At 40.8% G+C, this 17,851-nt stretch overlaps 2 protein-coding genes across 2 annotated transcripts; both read right to left on the bottom strand.

The window, feature by feature from the left end:
• Positions 1 to 854: 854 nt before the first annotated feature.
• On the bottom strand, positions 855 to 10,351 carry wasf2 (WASP family member 2). Its single transcript, XM_040122629.1, has 9 exons — positions 10,171 to 10,351; positions 8,608 to 8,771; positions 8,250 to 8,384; positions 7,949 to 8,102; positions 6,726 to 6,843; positions 6,464 to 6,585; positions 4,685 to 4,843; positions 3,878 to 4,365; positions 855 to 2,379 (listed from the first exon to the last, which is right to left on the bottom strand). Exons 2-9 carry the CDS (start codon positions 8,738 to 8,740, stop codon positions 2,222 to 2,224), a joined length of 1,467 nt encoding a protein of 488 aa, XP_039978563.1. The 5' UTR covers positions 8,741 to 8,771; positions 10,171 to 10,351; the 3' UTR covers positions 855 to 2,221.
• A 585-nt stretch (positions 10,352 to 10,936) lies between these two features.
• LOC120786898 (methyltransferase-like protein 24) lies at positions 10,937 to 16,422 on the bottom strand. Its single transcript, XM_040122648.1, has 5 exons — positions 16,046 to 16,422; positions 15,002 to 15,100; positions 13,626 to 13,762; positions 13,165 to 13,432; positions 10,937 to 12,470 (listed from the first exon to the last, which is right to left on the bottom strand). The coding sequence occupies exons 1-5, from the start codon at positions 16,376 to 16,378 to the stop codon at positions 12,165 to 12,167; spliced, it is 1,143 nt and encodes a 380-aa protein (XP_039978582.1). The 5' UTR covers positions 16,379 to 16,422; the 3' UTR covers positions 10,937 to 12,164.
• Between the last annotated feature and the right edge of the window lie 1,429 nt (positions 16,423 to 17,851).

Raw genomic sequence — 17,851 nt, forward strand, 5'->3', positions numbered from 1 at the left:
GCTGCTGCCACAAAGATTAAATTTACTGTCTTATGCGTACTTTGTGCCTCATCCAGTCAATTGTAGCTCCACTGGATCCCCAGAACGAAACAATCACAGGGATGTTATATATATCTATATCCCACCTCATAAAAAGTGGATTTAATGACCATCTGCACTATAAGATGAAAGAAGGGATGAGTTTTAAATGTAAGCATAGCCACAGTGTAATGACATATGAGATCCAAAGCCCCATTTTATTTACTTGAATGTCTATATAACAGTGTTCTTGATCTTTGTGATTCTACCTTGCACTGTTAAAGGCACTTTGAAAGGTACTGACCATATGTCCGAGTTGCACAACCTTTTTGAAATGAATGAATATTTTATACTGATGAATAAAAAATTTGCTTTTTTTTTCTACTGCGTGATGTCGGCACTCTTCTCTTCTCTGCTATCGAGGCTTTTAGTGTGTTTGTCTCTCACTCTTTAACTCGGTTAGGCACAGACTGATGCTCTCTATTCCTGTATCCTAAATAATTTGGTGGCTAAAGCAATCTTCAGTGTTACTACCATCAATTTGCACCCACTGCATCTTTTTAAAATCTACAAAGCAGCCTTGGTATGAGGATGCTGTGATTATGCAATAGGCTTTTCTGTCCTCCTATTCATTTTTTGAGCTTTTTTCTGGTTGATTCATTTTCACACTCCCTACACAGTCAGCACTGGCCACTGAGAAAAGGTGTATATCACTGACATAAAGAGGACGTGTCATGGATAAAGCCAGACCAAGACTTGCCAAGGCTTGACATTCTTGGGACCTTGTTATTTAACACAACACAGCATGCACAAAGAGAAGAAATCTAAACAATCACTGTAATTCACTCTATCTTTATTGAAATAACTATAATCATTTGGAAATTTAAGGCAGGAGAAGCAGAACTTCGGCTAAGCATGCTGTGTGATTGTGCTTTAACACAGCCAGACTTAAAATAAAGGCACTTGAAAAGTATGTGGTCCAAACTAAACATCTGTCAGTTCTACATTTGACTCATCAGTGGCAGCTGTTAAATTGTTTTTTGGAAGAAGCTGATCAGTGACCAGTGTGGATGAAAAAAAATAAACCTGCACCAACAATGAAATGCATTATTAAAAAAAAAAAAAAAAAAAAAAGACATATACCAGGCAGCAGGATAAAGAATAGGGATGCCTGATTCTACACAGAGCAAAGTGATTAAAGCATCATAGCCTAGTTTAACCCCAGAAAAGTTCAAAACAAAAATTGCAGGAAGAAATACATAACAGTATAAAATGAATCATGGTATTTGTGTTAAATGTCTGCATATGTTCTGTATGGTGATCTCATCAAACATCCCTGGTGTCTGACATGAGCCAATACTTCCTCTATCACGCTGAATAATTCATTCATGAATTTGTTTATAAGCTACAACCCTGTCTCATCCACAAGTCAATTGTTCCCATGACAACCACAGAAAAAAAGAAAAGACTCAATATAAAAGGGAGGGAAGAAAAAGTGATAAAAACTGTGCTTTAAAAAGGGATTTAAAGGGATTGCATGAATTGTCTTTAGTAGATATGACTCGATATGTAATATAAACTTTACACCTATATCATATAATCTATGAATGAGGGAGAATGTTTTTGACGTCAACACCTTTTGTCTTTCCACTGAGTTTGTACAAATACTGTGTATAGAAGAGGTTGCCTGCATATGTGTGTGTGTACTCCCTCTCTATTATCCTTTGCCATGATTTACTAAAGCAGATAAAATCAGGCACTTGGCCTGCAGCAAAGAGCACCTGATTCTAACAGACACTAAGATAAGGACAGAGGTGATGTGTTTACGCACAGACTGAGCAGGGAGACGTGCATCTCGTCACACAACACTCTCACATCAATAACAGCAGCGGGTCATCCAATTAAAGCCCTGTTCGGGACACAACCAGGCAGACTCAGTCTCATCTTCAGATTTTGCACCTCTGATCGGAATCATTTTGGATAAATTGAAATAAATGAGCCAAGGAATGTGATTAGTAATAGGTCACATGTACATATTATGTGCACGCATGCTCTCAAACTCTGTCTTACTCCCACACAAAGACAGAACATGGCACGCTGCTCCACTGGTAGTTAAAAATGTAATCTGAACGTAGATATTCTGATGTTGTTTAAGGCTGAAGAGAGACACGAAGGTGGGAGTGAAGGTGAAAGGGGATGACGATCATTCGGACCACTCGTCATCGTCAAACTCTGAAGAGTCATCCTCACTGTCGCTGCACTCCACGGCAATACGTCGGGACAGGATGGCGGCCACATCGTTGCCAAAGTGATCCCGCTTCTCCTGCTCCCGCTGTGCCTCCACCTTCCGCAAGTTGAAACCTAAAAAGGAGTTAGTTAGACATTAAGGATGAGTGCATGCCTGACAACTAGGCAGTCTTGAAGCAGCATTTTGTCATTCTATTTACAGAGACGCTGTGAAATATAAATATACAAAGGTGTTTTAAGTGGTGAAATCTTTCCAGTTAAAAGGTATTCTAATGGATTACTATGCTAGATCTTGAGGTAATCAGGGAGCTCCAAGGTGGATGATCTCTCGTCTTCTTCCCAGTTTCATTCTTCATGTACATTGAGGAAAAGTTTGCATGCAATAAAAGCTGTAATTTAAAACAAAGGTATGTTTTCTAACTAACGTGTGGTGGGAGATATAATCATTCACAATCATCCTTTATATATATATATATATATATAAGATAAAAGTAGTACCAACATGTAAAAATACTTCATTTGAAGTACAAGGTCTGCACTGCGCATTTTACTTAAAAAAAAAAAAAAAAAATCACTAAAATTGTTATTAGTAAACCACACTTAAAGGGTACCCTGAGTTTTTTGCCACCAGGGGGGCTACGGAGCAATGTTGTTACGAGTGGGTCTCCATTTTGTTTGTATATTATGCACAAAAATCAATGATATGAATTTTCCTGCCAAAAGTTTCATACTATTTCACAAATGAAGAGCTAGCGGTGGTAACACGCCAAGAAACATAGTATGTCTTGGCAAAGGTAAGGCAGAAGAAGAAGTAAACAATGCATGATATAAATATTGTTTATATTAAGTCAACACGAGAATGTTTTATGAGAAAAGAAAAGCATTCAACAAGTTTGTTAGGTCTCAAGGATACACACAATGTGTTTTGGTCACATTTTGGTGACAAGAAAACTCCATAAGTTACCTTTAGGGCACCAAAACCTGAAAGTACCAATAATCTAGAATAGTCCCTTTCCATTTATAATAAATTATATTGTATTATTATTATTTAAAGTTATAGCCAGTTGAAATAGAGCTAATTTCAGCTATGCTGTTGGGTAGTTTAATTTACTTTGTAACAACAATGCATCGTATTTTACATGCTCATTAATAGGTTTTTAAAATCTTAATATCAAAAGTAACTATTAGCTTTAACTGTCTACAGTTAACATAATGAATTTTCCTCTGAAATGTCCTGAAGTAGAAGCACGAAGCAGCATAAAACTGAAATACTCTATAGTATATAATAGTACTTGAGTATGGTACTTGATTTTTGATTAGTTTCAACCACTGTTCCCAACCCATCACCAACATAGCGACATCACAGTGAAACAGTCCCTCAGGTGTTATTGCTATATGTTATCGCACCACAAAGTGTTAGGTGTGTGGAAATGGTGGTAACACATACTTTCACACTAAAGTAAGAAGACTGAAAGTTGGACTGCCACTAAGCATATTGTAATCAGTGGTTATAAAGATTGCTGTTAAGAGTACTTCAGTTGTGTCCCCAGTTTCAAATGTGATTCAGCCAATCAGCAGTAAGAATTGATCTGTTTCCTGTTTTTTTTCTTACCTTGTCGGATGGCCTGCAGCAGGTCACTGCGAGCGTCACTGGCTGGTGCTGGCTGCGGTTTCGGGGCAGAGCTGGGTGCCACCCCACCACCCGCGGGAGGAGGGGGACCGGAGTTATTAAAGGTTGGGGGAGGAGGGCCAGGGGGAGGTGGAGGAGGAGGAGGAGGTGGAGGGCCACCACTGGCAGGCATAGGCGGTGGAGGAGGAGGAGAAACAGTGGACAGGGCAGGTGGGGGAGGGGGAGCGGGTGGGGAGGGATAGGCGGTGGGAGAGGAGGAGAGAGGAGGAGGGGAAGGTGGGGTGTCGAAGCCAGGGGGAGGTGGGGGAACCCCAAAACAAGAGGGTGGAGGAGGGGGAGGAGGTGCAGGGGGAGGAGCAAGGTTGGGGCGGGAGTTGGGCAGGGAAGAAGGGGGAGCAGGAGGTGGGTGGGTGGGGCTGAGCACGCTGACACGCTTCTGGGTTGGTGCTCCATACTGTCCATCATTGTACCTGCAAATGATGGGAGTCGAATATAGAGATAAAAGGATAAATTAAATGGCAAAATGGACCTCTCTTTTCCCTGTATTGACCTTCAATTTCTTTGCACCTGTAACCCCAGCAGCTTATCTTTATGTACGAATCACGAATTATGTACGATTATGTACAAATCACCCACTGTTGTATAATCCATTTTGCTCCTGTCAAACACTCTAATCTTCAGAGGATTTGTATGTAACTGCTGTGCAGCCGTACACTCACTCCATGTTGAGTTAGAGAGTTGGCAGTGTGTTGGCAGTATGTGTGGGCTTATATGCACGATGCTACATACGCAATGTCTGGAGGTGGAGGAGGCAGGAAGTCATCGGAGCCAGTCACAGTGAGAGGGGAGCCGGCATCATAAGCGTAGGAGCCAGTACTCTGCTCAAGGCCTTCCGAAGTGAAGCCATCTCCAGATCCAATACTGCCATTTAGTCCCTCAGAAGAATTCCTTTAAGCAAATTCAAGACATCACTATGTGCCCAAAATAAAGTTATCCCATCTATCTTCTCTGAAGCATGGCAATACAAATTAACCGTGGTAAACAATAGCTGAAATTTACAATCTTAATTAGCTGTTGTGGGTCATGTGCTGTTTGATTATGGGCATTTACAATGAAACAATTTGAGAGGAAGCAGCAGCAGTTACAAATAGTAAAACTGACACATGTGGTGACTGGTTCACAAAGCTATTAAAAACAACAAGTAGGTAAACTGCAATTACTTACACAGCAGTAAGAGGATGGCTTGAACTTAAAAGGTGTAATACGTGACTTTTCCGAATTAAATGTCTAAAAACGACTAGAACTATGTTATATGTTTTATTGAGTTGTGTAATTACATTATCCCAAATGTTTCCAGCATTTTTCAAACCTAGAGATATATCCCCTGTGCGAATGCATCAGCAATGTGGTTGTCTGCCGAAAAGCGGTCATGATTGACTTTTTATGCAGTTTTAAGCCACATTTTTAAGGACACTTTTTAGATTATTGTAGTTTTTAACTATATATTTTAACCGGATGAAGGATTTTAGTCATCAGACGTCTGGATCTTAAGTTATCAGAGAAACAAGCTGAGCATGCTGTGTCCACCGAACAGTGTCAGAAAAACACTGATTTTTAACGTGAAACAGATTTATTCAGTGTTTTTTCTTTTATTTGTTTGTTTTTTTTTAAACCAGATTTAATCACCGAGTCCGTTTCTTATGGTGAGAAAAGAGACCTATGCCGATAATTTGGCTCCCGGTAAAAACCTCCTGAACAATGAAAACTGAAGGAATCCTAACTGGGAATAGTTGACTGCAAAGACAGCAATGTTTGAGAAGACAACAACTCCCATGATCCAGCGCTACCTCAACTCTGTCTTTTGTTATTGTTTTGATTTAGAGGCCCCACAGCGACAGAAAATTACATCTTGTGCGTTTAATGTTTTTTTTTTTTGCCTGGCATGTGAGTTAAAAAAAGCCAGAAAATGACATGGTAAAATCACTTTTAAAACAGATTAAGCACTGTGGCTCATACAGCCAGAGCAAAATAGAATAAATAATATAAAGCAAAAAAAAAAAAAAAAAAAAAAAAAAAGAACACTAAAACATTATGTCTAATTAACTCTATCAATGGGACTCTCTATCTAATTTTTAGATACTTAATTTCACAGGTTTGAGCCTATTTTACATGTTCACAGTGATCACTATACATCACATTCAATAATACAAAAATAACCGAGGCCTGGTGTGATTCAGGCATTTGTTTACTGCAGTTTGCCAATAACAGCCAGCTCCACACCCAACCCCCTGAGAACATTTTAGGACAGGACATACCACCCATATCACTGTGTACACAGATTGGCTGATAAGAAAGGGGAGAGTGGAGTTTTCAGTGTGAGTGGCCATAATGTACTTTTACTGCGTTAACTAGAGAAAGAAATGATGAATTGATATCCATTAATTTCAAGCTATTGCTGAAATGTACTCAAAAGCCTCTTGGGTCTGTGGATGACCACAACTCTGTACCAATGCACACCCCGTTAACCTGAGGAGACTTCAACTCACTTCAGTCAGTTTCTCAACTTACATGAGTTCATTCTTTGGCACCACAAACTCCTCTCCCATCTTGCGGCGTTCCCATTCCTCCTTCCTGGTCTTGATCTTTCGAGGATTGAGTGTCCGTTGGTTCAGATGGTCTTTCTTCTCCTTCTACTCAGAGAGGAGACAGTGAAAAAAAGAGTAAGATGAGCTTTGGATCCAAATGCTTTTTATTTGATGTGACCACTGTTAACCTGTTTCAACTCAGCGGCTCATGCTTTTGTGTGTATGACCCTGTTTATGCGTCTCACTCTGTGTTTGCGTTTCTCCTTCATGATGTCCTTGGTGTCCTGCAGCATCTTCTCCTTCCACAGGTCAAAGAAGTAGGAGGGATCAGTGTAAAACTTCAGGGCCTCCTTCCCATCCTCCCTGTATACAACCATTTACAACCATTGTAATTGCATTTGGGTATTCCTTACACTTCATATTATCTTATGTGCAGAGACATAAATAACATTAAGTGCCTGCAGACATATATCTTTATCTGCTTTATTTGTCGATGTATTAACAAGACATAACACTTCCCCTTTTCAACATAAGAGACCTTCACTAGAAACAGGCTATTTTTCCTTTGTCACATCCACAGTAGACAAGCATGCATGCCAGAGCTGTCACGGTCGAATTAATACCACATTCACATTCAAACTAGTCACAGACTCTTTATATTATAATTGGACAAGCTTAAACTCTCACTCTGCTTATCACTGTTGCCACTGTTGTGGTTACTGATTATACAGACTGCAGCCTCTACCACCATAACCTCCTTCTGTTCTGGTCTCTAATTAATCGTGCCTTCGATGACAGGTCATGTCTTGTGCATAATTCATATTCAGGATCTCACTTATGTATGTCAGCTGGGTTGTGACACATACAGTTATTGTTTTCCCCACAGTATTTCTTCACTTCTGCATTGATTCAATACATTTGATTACATATACTTATAAGTAGAGCCATTTATGTTTAATATAAATGATCCAGTGCCTTATGCCTTCACCAGTAACAAAATCTGCTTGGCCACATACATGGGTCAAAACTGTTTTCTCTGTAACAATTTGACAAATAAAATGTAGTAAACTATAGCATCAGCATTATGATTCTGAAAGATTTTACCCAAGTAGTCTACATGTGTCCTAACATGTCAGCAAATGTTTGACATTTCAGTGATATTTTACATAACAAATATTGTAATTCTGCAATAGTCCTTTCTGGCTTTAATTGCAGACTGAGCTTTAGTGAGACTAACACACAAAATTATAGTCCAACCACTAGATCCATTCTTTGATGAGGTTTGAAAGTATATGCATAAGAGAGGTGGGTTTAAATAATGCATAGTCATGACAAAAATACAGCATGTATGTGCGTGTGCACATGTGTGCACATGTGCATGCACGCTGTCTTACTATTCATTTGATATCATGCTCCAATGAGTGAATATGAGCCCTGGATGTGTATTGGCGTGTCTGCTGAGTCCTACCGGTATTGGCTAAGGTGGTTGAGAGGCGGAGGTGGATCACAGGTCGTGTAGGTGTCTTGTACAGGCATTGGCAGAGACGGTCTGGTGAAGAGCTGCTGATCCTGGGTCACACTGCTACGGAAGGCCTTACGGGTAGTGATGGCCTGGAGAGAGACTGAGAGAAACAGACAGGTGAAACAGAGAGATATTAATGAATATTTATTGTTAAATGTGATGTTATATTTAGTTATATTCAACACAATGAACTACTTTAATATTAACATAAGTAGTAAAAGTAACAGTAGCATGTGAGAGTAGTTACCCTCCTCCTCTTTGGGGTCCAGCTGGGTGACTTTGACCTGCAGACGATCCACCCTTTCTCCCAGTGTATTTACCCTGATGGCAAATGCTCCAGCCTGGACAAACAGCTCCCCGAACACATCCTCTGCATACTTACCTACAAACACACAGACACACGTGGGTTTATGATCTGTACAGGTAACGGTATTTATCTCACACATGCACAATAAACACATATTTAAATTTTCCCAACTACATAAAAATAAAACCAGTGCAAATACAAACACATCATGCACATCTGCCGCGCGTTATGAACCATTCACACCACATTTCAATGACGGACACGTCGTCACACCCAACCACACACAGCACACACTCACTGAGGCTGCCGAGCTGGCGGATGATGTTGGCCAGGCTGATATTGGTGACACATTCCAGTTCGCTGCGGATGTTGATAGGGATGGTCTGGCGGCACACATGCCGCGGCTCTATATTCCTCGTCACCAAAGGCATGGTGGGGTGCGCTGGGTAGGGGGGCCCAACCCTGACGCGTAATGGAAAGAGGATCATTTGAGACAAAGACATGTGTAGATGTATTACCATATATTAAATGCATCTGTGATACTAATAAGTCTAGTGCTTAAACAATTAGTTGAGTCTTTGATAGTCTATAGGTAGATAAATAATCGACAACTTTGATAACTGATGACTGATCAGGCAAAAACAAAGACTATGCACTGGTTCCAGCTTCTCAAATGTGAATATGTGCTGCTTTTTTTATAGTTCTGCATCATTCTAGAATCAATGTTTTGAGTTTGAACTTTTGGTTGGAATATTTAAAAACCTCTTTGAGATCTGGGACATTATGATGGGTATTGGTTCCCTGGTTTATGACAATTTATTGACAAAAAAGAAATAACAATATAGCAAACAGATTACTTGATAATGAAAATAAACCCCTAAATTAGTCACATGCTCATGTGACACAGAGACAGAAGTGTATAAATAAACACGGAGCTAGACAGGGCTAAAGCAGAAGCAAAACTAAAGCTTTCCTCCACTCTGCAAACATCCAAAATCCACCCACTTCATGTGAGGAAAACTGGAAAATTACAGATAAAAGATGAAGAAACTTGGAGGAGTAATAATTCTGCACCACTCTGCTTACAGTAGAGTCTAATATTTCGAATTATATTGAACATTTATTCACAGTCGGTGTGTAATAGTCAGTTAAAAGAAAAAAAAAAGAAAAAAAAACAATAACTACATTGCCACATGGAATCTGTTCAGAAGATGTCAGCTCCCGCTGGCGCTCAGAGGTTTGCAGTGACTGGAGACTCTGCCTGCTACCAAGACGGTGCAAGCAGGCAGAGTGAACTGACTGTAACTTTTAAGTATACCCTGCAGTGCTTCCTATTCCCCATGTCGGTTGCTCAATTACAAGTGTTTCGTGTTAGCGTTGGGGCTCCCGAGAACAGCCGAGTCGTGACACAAGTGCTCCTCGGTGGACTCAAATGTCTGCCCTTCTCCTTGGTTTAGTCATTTCTTTAGGAAAATTCGACCTTGTTACAGCTGTTTCCAGTTGAAATACAGCTCAGTCCTGTGTGGTTGGTGGTTTGTTCGGCAGTAACTTAAAGTCAGTCGCTCTCTGTCACATTGACAAGCCGAAATTAGTCAGGTTTTACTAATTACAAGTTTAATATTGTGGATACGCCGTGAACTTACTCCTACATAAGTACCTTCGAGGTAAAGAATCAGTGGGAAACGTCACACTTTTACATCCACAACATTAGCCATGGGCTAAAATGTAACTGGGGATCTCGGCCTTGTCAGAGCAGGAAGTAACTTGTAGGCGCCTCTTATCTCGAAGGGAAAGCCAAACAAAAGTATAGTTACATTCTTAACTTCATGAAAACCACACTGACTAAACATACTTTACTTACCGTCAAAAGCGGCAACTGTAGGCTCTCCCTATACACTCTCGTTGTTGTCCTATCTCAAGATTTCCACAAGAAATGTTGAGCTGTACAGTATGCGGACGAGCGAAAGGGATCGCAAAAGTCCCGGGATTGTGAACTTCTGATTGGTCGGGCGACTACGTGCCTCTAAGCCGATTGGCTGCCGCGCCCGTCGACGCTTTCTGCTGAGCACAGGATGTGTAAATTTCAACGTAAAAAGCGCAACTCCACCCTGACTAGTGGCAAACAACTGGTGCGTAATTTGCGTAGCGGAGGGTGGAGGCAGAAGCACATTCCAGCCTGCGCTCCAGCGAGTTGGAACGAGTCCGAGGAATGACTGGCAGTGGCCTTTATGAATAAGAGCTCAGTGTGGAGAAAAGCACTTAGGAGGATAAATAGCTGTCCTGTGAACCTCACCGGGTGAGTGTTAAGTGCATCCTTTAGCCCGGGCTAACTGGAAGTTCACGAGGTTTATGGAAGGAGAATTAAGCCTTTAACCAGTAGAGGGTAAATCCTTTATTGAGTGGCCTACAGCCTATGACTTTGTGGTAAATAATAGTACCGAGACAACCTGTTTGTTTGGATGTTGCAATGTGTTAGCAATTAGACCCTTTTCTTGCAGTGCAGTGCCAAGGCGTGTTGGAATAAACACTTAAACCCACTGCAGCCACTTTTTTTTAAAATTTTGCTTTATGGAAATGGTGCAAATACATTTAAAGGAAAACACAAGCAATGTAATTGAATAACTACAATTAAAGTTTATTCAAATGTATTCAAATCACACATACATACACTTAAGATCACTTAATTAAGATCTTAGGTATCACATAAATCATAATTATTCATTTATATTCATTCATATGCTTACATTCACCATAGACCCCCCTCTGTAATGTGGGTCATTCCACGAAATTGGTGCCTTCTCAACTTTGAACAGTTGAAAATTTAAAACAACTTTAAACACCACGTTTTAAATAGCTAGGGAGTAAGGACAGCATAAAGTGATGAGAAATTGTATTGTGGCATCTCAGGCTATGTAATATCATGTTTTATGACTGTTTTTCTCTGAAAAGTTTTGATTGTTTTGTCAACCCTGTTACAGACATAAGCATTACTATATACTATATTTCTGATTAGAAATTTTCTGGCTTTATTTGAGATTTTATTGTGGTATAGATGCACATTTGTAACATTTGTTTCATTGTTTTCTTCTTTGTTATATAGTACACAGTACAGTGCAAAAATGCATCAGTATAATGAAAGAATTTCCATTTATCAGTCTCAATATAATTTAAGCTTCTTTTCAACGTAAACAATTATTGCACATAAGAGTATTTTAAGGCCTACAGAGATGTACACAAATCCATCAAATAATCTGTTGAATCTACATAATTTGTTGAATCTACATTCAAACTACAGCTCGATCCAATTAATGCAAAAGGGTTTGCACTGTACAATATAATAAGATATGATATTGATAAAATCACAGGTCTGTGGTTCAACTAAAAAAAAAAAAGAGAAGAAAAGAAATGAAAATGCATTGGTACCTGCCAGACAGCTGTTTGGTAGTTAGGAGTAATTAGGACAGCGCAGTAATTTACACATATCTGCTGCTTTTTATGTTACGAGTTAGACAGAATAAAATCTGTAGATCTAATTATTATTTTATTGCGCTAAGGCCCAGTTAATCAGAAATGCCCCCTCCTGCTCCCTATCATCAAATCATGATGAAATTAGCCATTATTATGTTAAGACACAACAGTATTTCCCTCAGAGGGTGGAGTCATAAAAATGAAGGTCCTTTCATCCCCACTAGAGGGAGATGTCATGTTAAGAAATGCATGTGCCTGAAATGAGAGGAGAAAAAGTTTATTGTAAGAAACACTTCCAACTATTTTTAAGCCCCCTCTCCTTTTTGTTTGAGGCCATCCACAATGTCCAGTCATGTGTGTACACCTGTGCCCATACATGTGTGAGTGTCAGTGTCTTGTGTTGACCCAGCTGAGTGTGTAGGAGCTGTGAGCATTTGCTGCTGTCCGTTTTAGGACACCTTGACCCTCTCCTGCAGAGCTGTGAATCAGCTTGAGTCCAGACGCTTGGAGACCCTGTAGGATGCTGAACCAATAGCGGAGCACTTCCTCATCGGTTCCTCCCACCTCAAACCCTGCCCATTGCAGATGCACTGTGGCAACCAGATGATGGACACTCTGCAGGGTTCCTGACTCAATCCAGTTCTGGAAAACTCGCCATTCGGCACTGAGCAGGTCAGCATACAAAAACTGAACCTAAAGAGAATAAAGAATCAATATTGACATTTAGGATTGCATAATAATTATAATATATTCACAATAAAAATAAAAAGTGTTATACAAACTACTTTTACAATTTCCAAATCAGAGAATTGGTACTATTTTGCTCTTAAAATGACAGGGCATTGAGATAACCATCCTTAAAATATCAGGCAACTGCTGTTGTTATTGCGAGAACTGTAAACATTTTGTCCATATTCAGTAAAATTCATGTTACTGTCTGTATTTTTAACAACAAGAACATATCATGCTAATTTTTCATGTTGTCCAGCCGTCCTGCTTTCCATAGCATACCAGTTTCTTTGTTATCATAGACTTAATCAGTATAGCCAGATATTTGAAAATCAAATTAAAATCATTATTACATATTTCCAAATGGATGTACTGGAGCACTTCTTATTCTGTCAACCAACACATACTCAAACTGTAAGTATGTAGTTCCCTCTTGTGGTTGCAGGATGTAACTGGGCCAGTGTGTGATTTCACTCACTGAAATTGTTGCCATGGCAGCCAGGGATGGCGCAGAGCCCTGTTGCCATGGGAATGTACAAATGAGAGAGCTTTCTGAGTATGCTGGGGTGAAAAGACTCTTCAGGTATGTTTGTTTGGCACTTTTTCTCCAAATTTCTGTGTGTGTGTGTGTGTGTGTGTGGTTGTGTGTGTGTCTTACTGTGTGATGTCCCAGAGCTGCCATGATATCTGCCAGTGTTTGAGAAACACTACCCAGGTTGCCTCTTGTTTTGTGCTTGCGCTTCCTTGGAACGCGCCACTCCAGCCACATCTTGTGCTGGCTGACCACACCTCCGTCACCGTGGTTACTAACCAAACTGTTGCCAAGGTGACCATCAGATGTATTGGAGTTGCTCGGATCAAAACAGTGCACTTCACACCCTAGCCCTGCCACAGTCTTCAGAAAGTCTGCATCTCTTCCATCCATGCTAGAGAGACAAAGGAAAAACACAAAAAGACAGACAGAGAGGCAGGGGAGCTCAGAGGTGGTTCGAAGATTATTGCATTCATGATTAAACATGCGTTGCAATTTTTATTTCAACTCTGCCAGCGATATGAATGCGTAAGCATCACGGCACCTGCACTGACACATGCACATACTGTACAAACATATGGGCACACCTGAAGGAGTATGCAACACACGGTCTGTCTGCCGCTGGAAGGAGCCAGTCCTCGGCACACAGCAGCCAGTGGTGTGAATCTGCGGGGGGCTGTGATGCCTGAGCCTGACCCGGGGATAAAACCCTGGAGCAGTTCAGCTGGGAAAGGAGAAGAGAGGTCGCATGAGACTTAATGGACAGAGGTATGAGAACAGTCTTATACACAATTAACGTTAAACTAAGAGGAGAGGAAGTTGAAGGATAAGTTGTGTGAAAGCTTGTCCTGCGAAAGGTGTGAGAACAATTCAGATAGTAAGCGATGTTTCCAAGTGCCTTTAAGTAAAGCAGACGATTCAGGTAAAACTTACTCTTAAATGTGAGATTCAGTTGATGATGATCATTTAACAAGAACAGATCTGAGAGTCATTTTAATTTTGTGGCAGGTACCGGACAATAAGAGAACAAAACCAACACAATATACTAGGTTTAATGAGTAGATATATAATTTTCCCTTCCAGTTCCCAGGCACTTGCTGTTACATAAGTCATAACTCTTGTTCGGGAGTTTCCAGTCTGGAACTGAAAGGCTTTACTGGCTCGAGATTTGGCAGAATTCTGCTGCCAGCATATTGAAACCGCCTGACTGATCATATTACTGCTATATTAACCCCCACACTGGAAATCTGCAGTTGTAGAAGTGTAAAAGTGAACTGAAGAAGTAGTAGTAGCTGGAAAAGTGAAGTTTTATTGATTACTGTTAAGTCTTGGCAAGATCTAACTCCTGGCAACAGCATCTGTAGGTCCCTTATGAGCCTGAGACCTTCAAGCATGGCCCTATATATTGGACCAGTGATTGTCAGTATGAGGATCAGGGCCCTGATCCTCAGAATGATTACAAAGACGGAAAAGAAGAAGCACAATATAAAGTTCTTTTTTCCAGTCTTTTCTCAAATTTTTGTTTTTTTCCTAATAACGTACTGGACAATTTAACTCTTCAGGCCAGTAAAAGTTATTTAAATATTATTATTATAGAAGTGAAAACTGCTTTTTGGTTGATTTAAAGGGTCACAAGCCAAAAAATTAGGGGCCACTGTGTTAGACTGCATACATATGTATTACCTAATTCCTTTATAACTTTACATAATATTTCATTTCAGAAAGTTAAAGTTTCACAAAGTTAAAATGTGTCATATACAGTAAAAAAAGATTATCAGTGCACAAATTTTGTTGATGATGTTAGGGGCCTTTGAAAGGGCACTGAGACACTTAACACATTGATGCACTTTTCACACATTTTCAATCACTGAAATTTGATGAGATTTTTTTTTTTTTTTTAAATTTGTTGTTTTAACTTCACTGAATGACGACTATGTTTTATGCGATGTTCTGTGCAACCTACCTGTGGCCTGGTGATATATGCGATGATACGACTGAGTTCTGCTGCGAATGACGGCTCGTCGGCCGCCCACGGCTGCACCTCCAGCGTTCTGGATCCAACCTGGCAACATATAGGAATACAGTACATACTACAGTGCGAGGAATACCAGCAGATTCATGGGTATGTGGAAGGGGCTGGGTAAGAATGCATAGGAATGCATGCGAGTGTGTCTGCTGCACCCCCTGCCCCAGGTATGACTGCTGAAGAGGCAGGTCACAGGCTCTGACCTCGGCCCTGCTGGTAAGACATTTGCCGGAGGCACTGTATCGTACAAACACACACAAAGAAGCCCCCCCGCCCGACTCAGACTGAACCCGGTGGTCACCATGGCAACCTTGTTGGGGAGGGGTGATGATTCACAGAGTGAGTCAGAGAGTTTAGCCTTGGGCAGAAAAAGAGACAGTGAGAGAAAAAGAGAATGAGGGGGTGAGGAGTTAGGGGAAGGAGTCCGAGGTAAATAGGGCACAGATGCACCCACACAACAAACACGGATGAAGGTTGAGGCGCTATGCAACTGAAGGGCAAAGAGAGAACAGCTGTCACCTCTCTCTGGTCCGGGGGTCAGTGCTGCGTTCACCCTCGGCCCTCACCTGTTCCATCGTGTCTGTAATGATTCACAGGGCTGTGCACAAACTGACCCGGCATAATGGATAAACTGAATGAGGAAACCACAGCATCTTCTTAGCTCTGTATTTTTAAGCTGAGCATGTATAGTACACTGAATGGCATCAGCCAGTCTCTAGTCTCTATCTGTCTCCTTCTTACTCTTCTTACTCCGTTTCATTTCAGCACACATTAAATTCCCTGTAGTTGGCGTTAAGGCAAGCAACATGGTATAAATTAACTGGGCTGTGAGAAGGTTTTTCATATATTCAATATATAGCTGCTTTTTTTCTCCATAAGCCTATAGTTGTTATGTAATTCAGTTTATATGTTGCTTCAGCACTAATGCAAAGATTGATTCAAACATTTCCATTAAACTATCTCTCGTGCTGCGCTACTCACCTGGCGCCAGTGGATTTCGTTCTCATCCTCATAGGTTCGTGTCCCCTCCCTCCTCTCCCCATCTTCCACCTCCACCTCCTCCTCTTCCTCCGGACCCGGTCGCCGTCGGGACGGGGTTCCCCCGCGGCGCGAGTTGCTCTCCGGCTCGATGCTGATCACGGAGAAGGCAACCGCGCCCGCCTGCTCCCGCGCCCCCGCCCTGGCGGCTCGAGGTAACCGCGTCCCGACGACGAGGAGCTGGAGCGCGAGGAGAAACGGCGGGATTAGAAGGAGGAGTATTCCCGAGCGGAGGGGGAGAGTACCGCGGCCCCACCACCGCGCACAGGTCCGCATAGCTCGTTCGTGACGGCACCGGGGAACATCTCCGGCGTGGTGCCCAGTGGTTTAACTTTTTTTTTTTTTTTTTTTTTTTTTTCCTCCGTAGGCCAGTGAGGAAAGTCCCAGATGAGAACTCCCCTCCTCCTCCTCTTTCCTCCCCGACCTCCTCCTTCTTCTTCGTTACCCCCAGGGGGAAGTTGTGATGACGAAGCGCATTCCTGGTGGGCTTATTGACACAGGGACTGCCGTTTTATTTAGCCCATAACTAACTCATACGGGTAACAATTAATCCCTGAAAGCTACTGTGGATTTGGCATCTTAAACATCTATTTAACAAACAAGGAAAATGCTACCAGCAAAAACTAAAAAAAAAATAAAGACATCAACACATACTCTTGTCTCGGTGATGAATAAACACAGAATTGTTTTGGGTCTGCAGCTACACACAAGTTTTGGTTTGCTGTTAACAAGTTCATTTCATCTTACATCTACACTGACATTCTGCTTGTCTTTAAAGATGTACTGTTTTGATTATAACTTTTTTTTTTTAATTGTAAAGGATTTTTTTTAAGTAGCCTAATAAATGTAATTTTTATTCTTGCCAAATTCCACATCCATAAATGTAATGTCACAAAAACAAAACATTTGTTTATTGTATCTAAAAATGAATTTAAATGAAAAACTGACTTCAGTCACTGCTTGGGGCCTGTAACTCAGTACTTTTACTCAAGTAACTAGGCTTCTGTACTTTACAGTTTTGAGGTAGGTAACTTTACTCGAACACTTCTACTTCTACTAGACAGGATATCAGAGGGAAATATTGTACCTTTACTCCACTACATTTATTTGACAGTCAGACCGACTAGCTACTTAATAGATGAACGTTTTACATATTAAACCTGTGGTAAGTTTATAAAATATGATGCACGGTTGTAGATTATACAACCCAACCCCTGTTGACCAGCTAAATTCAAATGCTGCTCACATGTTAAAAGATCCATAATCAAATAATGTAATATATATAAAACAGACAGATGGCATTCAACTGCGTGTGGAATACTTCTACTTTTGCTTCAAGCAGCTACATTTTGATGATAATACTTCCATTCTTTGACTTAAGAAATGTTTTGAATGCCGGACTTTCACTTGTAATGGACTATTCCTACATTGTGGTATTTCTGCGTTTATCCACTTAAGTGAAAGGTCTGAATACTTTTCTTCCCACTGACTGTTGAGAACAAAATGTTACAGATTAGGACAGATTTGTGTCCTTAAACTTGCTGAGGGTATGGGATTTAGTTGGCTGCCATTTTGATTAAATTCAGCACAAAAAACGATCGTTTATATTTAAACGAAACGCTGTGATTTTTCTATAAATATAGTACAAAAGAAAAGTCTCTTGTACTCTGAGCTTTTGCTCTGCACCCTCCTCCTCTCAGTCTGTCATGTAGTGTTGTCAACAGTGCGTGTCCCCTTCCACTATACAGT

Source organism: Xiphias gladius, chromosome 24 (genome assembly GCF_016859285.1).
Source record: "Xiphias gladius isolate SHS-SW01 ecotype Sanya breed wild chromosome 24, ASM1685928v1, whole genome shotgun sequence".
NCBI lineage: Eukaryota > Metazoa > Chordata > Actinopteri > Istiophoriformes > Xiphiidae > Xiphias > Xiphias gladius.

Coding starts and splice junctions, on each gene's coding strand:
- wasf2 (XM_040122629.1), bottom strand. CDS start 8,740: ATGCCTTTGGTGACGAGGAATATAGAGCCGCGGCATGTGTGCCGCCAG. Junction 4,844..6,463: donor GTGCCAAAGAATGAACTCAT/GTAAGTTGAGAA, acceptor ATTTGCTTAAAG/GAATTCTTCTGAGGGACTAA. Junction 2,380..3,877: donor GCTGCAGGCCATCCGACAAG/GTAAGAAAAAAA, acceptor ACTCCTTTTTAG/GTTTCAACTTGCGGAAGGTG.
- LOC120786898 (XM_040122648.1), bottom strand. CDS start 16,378: ATGCGGACCTGTGCGCGGTGGTGGGGCCGCGGTACTCTCCCCCTCCGC. Junction 15,101..16,045: donor ACGAAATCCACTGGCGCCAG/GTGAGTAGCGCA, acceptor ATATGTTGCCAG/GTTGGATCCAGAACGCTGGA. Junction 12,471..13,164: donor CAGCTCTGGGACATCACACA/GTAAGACACACA, acceptor TATTCTCTTTAG/GTTCAGTTTTTGTATGCTGA.